General features: G+C 48.7%; 2 protein-coding genes across 3 annotated transcripts; one reads left to right on the top strand and one right to left on the bottom strand.

Annotated features, from left to right (window-relative positions):
* Positions 1–506: 506 nt before the first annotated feature.
* On the top strand, positions 507–2,805 carry LOC123409052 (SKP1-like protein 11). Its single transcript, XM_045102046.1, has 2 exons — positions 507–1,079; positions 2,259–2,805. The coding sequence occupies exons 1-2, from the start codon at positions 552–554 to the stop codon at positions 2,433–2,435; spliced, it is 705 nt and encodes a 234-aa protein (XP_044957981.1). The 5' UTR covers positions 507–551; the 3' UTR covers positions 2,436–2,805.
* Positions 2,806–3,737: 932 nt separating this feature from the next.
* Positions 3,738–5,864, bottom strand: LOC123409062. Of its 2 annotated transcripts, XM_045102059.1 has the most exons (3): positions 5,246–5,864; positions 4,670–5,143; positions 3,738–4,572 (listed from the first exon to the last, which is right to left on the bottom strand). In XM_045102059.1, exons 1-3 carry the CDS (start codon positions 5,612–5,614, stop codon positions 3,895–3,897), a joined length of 1,521 nt encoding a protein of 506 aa, XP_044957994.1. In that variant the 5' UTR covers positions 5,615–5,864; the 3' UTR covers positions 3,738–3,894. The 2 variants fall into 2 exon arrangements, with proteins under 2 accessions (XP_044957994.1, XP_044957988.1); XM_045102053.1 differs by having other exon boundaries at positions 4,670–5,864.
* Positions 5,865–7,056: the final 1,192 nt, after the last annotated feature.

Genomic DNA, 7,056 nt, shown 5'->3' on the forward strand with positions numbered 1-7,056 from the left:
CGGCCGTCGGCCCGGCGAGCATAGGCTCGTCGGTCGTCCGGTCTCCGCACTGCCAGTCGCCGACGTCGCGGACCACGCCTATGTCGTCCGGCTTCCCCCCGCCAAGGCACGATGCCCACACCCGTTTCTCGGGGTCGCCGGACGTGAGCGTGATCGCGCCTTCCATCCCACGCCCCTCGGCTTGCATCGACCTCAACGTCACACCTGTGTTGCCGGCGTGAACTAGACCGCTGGTTGAAAAGTTGTTCTTTTGGAGACTAACAAGATGGGGTCAAAGGATGCGGCCACGCGCTGGATGCAAGACCACCGCATTCGAGAACAGGCCCGAATACGATCCCGTCGTCCTACCTAAATGGATAGAATCCGGACAAAACGGACGTCCGATTGGGGTGGCGCGCGATGGAGTTGGCGGAGTCCAAAAGAATTGCGGCATGGACCAAACCCCACGCATCGGTTCGAGTCGGACACCTGGTTCGGTTCAGGTTAAAAGACCCCTGGTTGAACTTCTTTCCTTTCCCTAGAAACCCCCAAATCCCCCAAAGCCCCCAACCATGGATTCCACCGCCGACAGCAAGGGCAAGCGTCCTCTCTTCCAGCCCGATGACGTGTCTGCTGCCGCATCGGTGCCGGATGGGGCGGAGGCGGAGCCCTCGTCTTCTTCGGAGGAGGTGAAGGAGACGGAGCCGGGGGCACAGAAGCAGCAGGAGGAGAAGCCCGCCCTGGTTCTGGTGGCGGAGGATGGCGTGGAGGTGCGCATCTCGGAGCCCGCGGCGCGGATGTCGCAGATGCTCCGCCACATGATGGAGGACGGCTGCGCCGACGGCCGCATCCCGACCGCCAACATCCACTCCGACATCCTCGAGATGGTCGTTGAGTACTGCGAGAAGCACGGGCCCTACTACGACCCCGAGGCCTCTGAGCGCGACCGGTACCCCTTCCCGCCCTTCCCAGTCGAGCTCACCCCTACCGTCTCCTCCATCAAGCCCGTCACCTACGTCGACCCGGACCCCCACGGTCTCAAGGACTGGGACAGCGATTTCATCTCCCTCGACAACTCCACCCTCTTCGAGATCATCCTGGTAAACCGACCAAACAGATTGTTTACATTCTTCGCTCTGTATTCTATCCCAAGTAAAGAAAACGAGATGAACCGGTATGTGCAGTATGTGTTGTGAATAGCAACGATGGTATATGTGCAAATAAAACGAAAGTTCGGCCGGTAGCTCATTACTCCCTCTATTACTAAATACTTGTTGTTGGGGCTCTTCAACAACAAGTATTGTGGTGCGGAGGGAGCAGAAGCTATCCAAGTAACTGTGCGCACAATGTGGAATAGCTCATACACTACATTTTGATAACGGTTGCAGACTCCAAACAGGACTACATAGATAAAATAGTTGAACAGAAAAATGGCCAGTAGCCATGATAATTTGGCAAACGAGTGATTTTTCTTTTCACGGATATGCAAAAGACTTCTGTATTACTACCTCTTTTTTTTCTAAATATAAGACGTTTAACATTTCAATTTGAACTGCCAACACGTCTTATATTTAGGAATAGAGAATGTATTTCATTAGTAGAGAGGTCATTATAGCATGACACCTACATGTGCTCATACAAAATGGCGTATACAAGGACACTCGACGGAGACAGCCGGACGAGTGCAATGGATTAATAATCTATGACCCATGTACAATATTATTTTCTTCGAAAAAGCAGCTGGCACTGAATTCCATTAATGAAGGAGGGGTGGTACAAGTTACAAATGTTACAGCAGGCTTGAGCTTAGCCTAGGAGGCAACGATGTAAGCTAGCTGCCAGGATAGCAGCCCTACTACAAAGATCACTAGTAGAGCAGATAATTAAGGTGGCTACATTCTGGTGTGAGAATCAGAACTACAGGCAACATAATGATGCAAATTATAGATGTGAAATGTTGGAAGGACCATCAATAATTGTCCAAAGAATTTACTGAATTTGACAAACCAATTAAATTGTATTGGAAAATTGGGAATTTACTACTGTATGTACTAATGGAAGGGAATGATATATATAACAGAGTGGGATCAGATGTAGCATATTGATAATAGGAAAGTCTATGTGTCAGTGATTTGTTAGATCTAATGTGCACAGTGCAGTGATTTAATTTCTTTTTGTGTGATGGTTAATTGTAACGGTGGCAAAATAACTAGCGTGGTTTGTCTATGTAAGATACATTATAAATTGGGGACAAATTTGTTTTATTGGGGTTTGTGCAGGCCGCAAACTACCTGAACATTGAGGATCTGCTGGACCTGGGCACCTCGGCTGTGGCTGACAAGATGAGGGGGAGAAAGCCAGAGGAGATCCGTGAAATCTTTGAGATTGAGAACGACTACACACCAGAGCAGGAGGCTGAAGTCAGGAAGGAGAATGCATGGGCCTTCGAGGACTAAAATATGACAGTTGATCTTGCTTTTGTTTATGCTGCTATTCTTGGTTTCAAGTACAAGTCCTTACCTTCAGTTCTGTTCCAAGTAGTCTGATAGATAGATAGATGGATGAGTTGGTGAAAACAGAAACCCGAGAAGCACCGTATGGGTTAGTTAATCATCGTATACAGCAAAGTTTTGGTGTGAATTGTGGATGCGGTGGATGGATGGTTTCGAAATGGTTGAATTGGCACAACCTTAATTGCAACCTTTGTTCAGTTAAGTTATTCTATTCGCCAATTGCACATTGTTTGCAGTTAAGTTGTTGGTGGATCATATCTTGGATAACCTGTTTGGTTACATTTTATTGTCGGTATTGCTATGTTTGGCCTTACCTTCTGCCTCTTTTCTACAAATTCGAAACCTTTGTGTTGTACACAGTTAATTCTGTAGAGTAGGACACAGTTGTTTGGTCTGAGCAGAAATGATAACCTTGAGTTTATAGAAAAGTTGGAGAAAACTGCAGACTAGGGTACAAATTAAGCTTGTAATGTACTCCCTATGTACCTAAATAATTGTAGTTGGGGAGAACTAGTCTAGTTCTCCCTAACTACTACTAGTTCTCCCCAACTACAATTATTTAGGTATGGAGGGAGTATGCTGCATGTTTTTGTGTGAATGTCTCCCCATCTGTTGAGAAATGTTTGTGGTTTTTGAGCAAAGCATTGTAACAGGGCAAATGCAGTATATACTTGTGCTTGTATAGCGTCTAACTTAACACTAGTATAGTTTTGGTTATTTGAAACTTGGTACTATTCCATCTAATTCGTATTGTATTGTAGGCATGTATAAAATTTTGATGGTAATGTATGTCTGTTGCCTGCGAAGGACATTCCTGCTCAACTTGCAAGGGATGCAGATATACATATATACTTCCTCCGTTTTTAAATATAAGTCTTTTTAGAGGTTTCACTAGGAGACTACATACGGATATATATAGATATATTTTAAAGTATAGATTCACTCATTTTGCTCCGTATGTAGTTTCGTAGTGAAATCTTTAAAAAGACTTATACTCCGTTTGTCCCAAATTGTTTGTCTTCGATTTGTCTAGATATGAATGTGTCTAGTCATGTATTAGTATTTAGATACATCAATTTTTATATAAACCTAAGACAAGAATTTTGAGACGAGGGAGTAGTATTTAGGAACGGAGGGAGTAGAAGATAAAGCAGGTGCTAGCATGTTTCTATTCTGATTTTTTTTTGGTGGCCCATGGCATTAAGCTTCCTAATTCCATTGTGCTATGCAATTCCGTGGGAGCAATTTCATGGCTGAAGCATTTCTGTAGCAGGAAGTAGCAAGATTTCTAGTCAGCATAGCATGTCCATTGGCTGCTCAGCAGTCAAACAAGCGATCAAACAAATGTAGCTGCGGTGCGGTTGCAGGGAAGAAGCCATGGTGCAGAAGCTGCAGGTGATAATCACATGAACCACGACGACCGCAGCACCAAGGCTGGAGTCCGCTTCTCCCCCTCCATGACATACACCAGGCTGGGCTGCAGCTTGCCGCCCCTGCCAAGGTTGAAGCTGAGGAAACCTTCCAGGTGCGGGCGGTGCATATCCCCCTCTGCCGTGCCGCCCATCCTCACCCCCCATCCCAGCTCATGCTCAGGGGTGTCGGATAGGCAGCAGCCCCACCGCACCGCCCCACGGCCGGACCACCCTTCCATCTCAACCCAGCCTTGTGCTCTCATGGCTTCAAACAGCTCACACTCCACCATTGCAGCAGCGGTTGAAAGTGCCGCAGGGTCGTTCCTCGCCGTGGGAGCAAGAAGCGAAGGAGGAGTGCTCCTTTGTGGTTTTAGGCTGCCAAAGGGAATGGCAAGCGTCCCGAGGTTGTTGAACCGGGACAACAACGGGCGGATCTGCCACAGCCCCGACAAGCTGAGCTTGACATCTTGGGCCGGTTCGTAGCGCACCTGCCCAAACGTTGTCATGCGGTTAGCCACCCCATGATCACCGCCCTGTGCTCCTGAACCGAAGACAAGCTCGGCGAGCGACACGGTGAAGTTGGATCCCCTCATGCTCAAACCAGCGGCGCAGTTGTGTTGTTCCGAGAACGAAGGCGGGCCGTCGAGAGAGGCCTGGCTCCGGAGATTCTGACAAGAAAACCTCAACCGGATTAACTCACCGACACGCGCCAGTGAAAAATGGTCTCTAGCCTGAGGCCGGACAGGGGAGGCGTTCGTTACCCACCTGGATCAAGCTCGTGCCGTGCAGGAAGCCGTTGCATTGAGCTCCGAACGGAACCAGTATCATGGACAGCCAGTGGTTGACGTGGGCGCAGTACTGCAACCTGGTCAGCTCCAGAGGCCTCCTCTCGGTGTCTTCTTCCCCGAGGGTCGCCCCTATCCCGAGCCTGGTGCACAACTCTGCTGCAATGGTGTCGTTGCCCCTGGTCTTGGACTCGAGGACGAACCTCGAGTTGAGGCCCGTCCTGTTCCCCGCCTCGCCGAGGATCTCTCTGGCGTGGTCGAACTCCTCGTCGTCGACGAGGAGCAGCGCCCCGACCGCGTCAAGCGCGACCTTCACCCTGACGGGGAGCTCCGGGAAGTGGAACCCCTTGCCGCTCCTGTACATGGAAAGGATGCGGTCGATCTGCTCGTGCTTGTCCATGAGCCTCATCACATCAGGGAACGTCTCGCGCTGCAGCCGCTTCATGATTTCACCCTGCAGCCAAAGCCAACGCCAACGCCAGTGAGAGTGTGAGACTACAAGATGCTTGGTCCTGTACTCCTGTTGGTGTACGGCGTTATAAAAGTTATAGTATACAGGATGGTTGCGGTGGTGCGGCGGCGGCTGCTGCTGCTGTTGCTGCTGAGACGGCGGCGGCCCTGAAGGAGACCCGCGTCGGGAGTTGCACCGGAAGGCTCCGCGAATGAGCGACTCCCCGGACCTGAACAGACTCAGGACGCCGTCCAACACCGTGGGCCTCGGGTTGGCTCTGGCCGGCGGTGGAGCGAGCGCCTGCTCCGGCGCCGGTGGTGGCAGCAAAAGAAGCGGAGGCGGCAGCGCAGGGTCGGAGGAGGCCATGGCGGCGCTGTCGCGCAGCTGCCGCTTCCTTAAAGACACGTCACAGGTGGATATCCGCTCGAAGAAACCAAGTGGCGGCGCGTCAGGGGGCGGCTGCTGCTGCGCCATGCTCTGCTAGAAGAAGGCGACCTAGGGAGACAGACCGGCGCCTGGCTTCCCGCCTTTTCCTTTTCTTCACGGTGCCTTCTTCGGTTATTCCCCTTGAGGCTTTTGCTTTTTTGTCGCTTTAGCTTTCGCTTTTTTGTTTTATCGGTCACCCGTATATTGTGCATTCACAAAGAGGAGGGGTGTTCGCACGAGAGCGCGCAACGCAATCGCTCAATCTCATGTTGCAAACAATCCATTCATTTCTTTGAAGTACGAGCACGGGCACGAGCAAAAAACTGTTGCAATGCGGAAAGTGTTCTACTGCAGAGCTCAAATAAGCTAGGGTAAACAGTAAAATTGGAAAATAAATAAAATAATTTTTAAAAATCTGATTTTTAATAAACATTGACAAAAGTTTTAAGTGCTTGCAAAAATTCAACATGAAATCACATTCCTATAGGGCGTAGGAAAAAAAACAGTGCTCAAAAATGCTTTTGAAAGTAGGATTTTTAAAGTATCAATTTTTTTTTTGCCACACCTTGTGGGAATGTGATTTTATGACGAATTTTTACCAGCACTTAGTTTTTTTGACAATGTTTATATAAAATAAACCAGATTATTTTGAATTTATTTACGATTTTATTGTTCACCAAGCTCATTTGAGTTGAGGCTCAAAAACTCTGCGTCGTACTCTTTGAAACATAGTAAGGCCCTTTTGGTTTGTAGGATATTTTTTGTAGGAATTCTATAGGATAGAATTTTCACAAAATGTATTCTTCAGAGCCCTTTAGGTCTCCTTTGGTTCATAAGATTTTTTTAGGAATATTGAAGGATAGGAATTTTGTAGGAAAAAATATTTTTGGGCCCTCTCGTTCGTAGGAGTTGATTCCCATTCCTATGTAGGATCAGAGTCTTTTGTTTTTCTCGAGTATGTGGGAGAGTGCGTGTCATTCATTACAGAAGAAGAGGGGGAGACTCCCTATGTGTCTTACAATTTTAAAACTTCACAAATGGCTAGACGAAACCGTCTCCACCCAAAGTTTTATACCCGATTACTCTTGCACTACCCGCGTCGAGGCCTCTACCACCAATCCTTCAAGAGAGCCCTGGATCGACCCCGCCCTCTTCCCACATCCTGCCCTCGTTGTCAATCTTTTGTATGACTTGGGCTAAGGACGGAGACGATCTGTTGAAGAGGATATCATTCCGGTATTTCCAGATTTCCCACATGCCGAGAAGGCATAATGCCCGTGTGGACTTCCTCTTGTCACCCTGCAGCTCCTGCCTGACGCTCCAATAAGACAAGGTCTTGTTGACTCTTGTCTCAAAATCCAGTCTACCACTCGCGAGCAATGATGGGCCACACCTCCCTCGCTAAAACACAATTGATCAATAGGTGATTCGTGGTCTCCTTGTGTCGGTCGCAAAACGGGCATGACTCTTAGTGAGGTAGCCCACGTCTC

This window comes from Hordeum vulgare, chromosome 1H (genome assembly GCF_904849725.1).
Source record: "Hordeum vulgare subsp. vulgare chromosome 1H, MorexV3_pseudomolecules_assembly, whole genome shotgun sequence".
Lineage (NCBI taxonomy): Eukaryota > Viridiplantae > Streptophyta > Magnoliopsida > Poales > Poaceae > Hordeum > Hordeum vulgare.

Coding starts and splice junctions, on each gene's coding strand:
- LOC123409052 (XM_045102046.1), top strand. CDS start 552: ATGGATTCCACCGCCGACAGCAAGGGCAAGCGTCCTCTCTTCCAGCCC. Junction 1,080..2,258: donor CCCTCTTCGAGATCATCCTG/GTAAACCGACCA, acceptor GGGTTTGTGCAG/GCCGCAAACTACCTGAACAT.
- LOC123409062 (XM_045102053.1), bottom strand. CDS start 5,614: ATGGCGCAGCAGCAGCCGCCCCCTGACGCGCCGCCACTTGGTTTCTTC. Junction 4,573..4,669: donor ACGGCACGAGCTTGATCCAG/GTGGGTAACGAA, acceptor TTTTCTTGTCAG/AATCTCCGGAGCCAGGCCTC.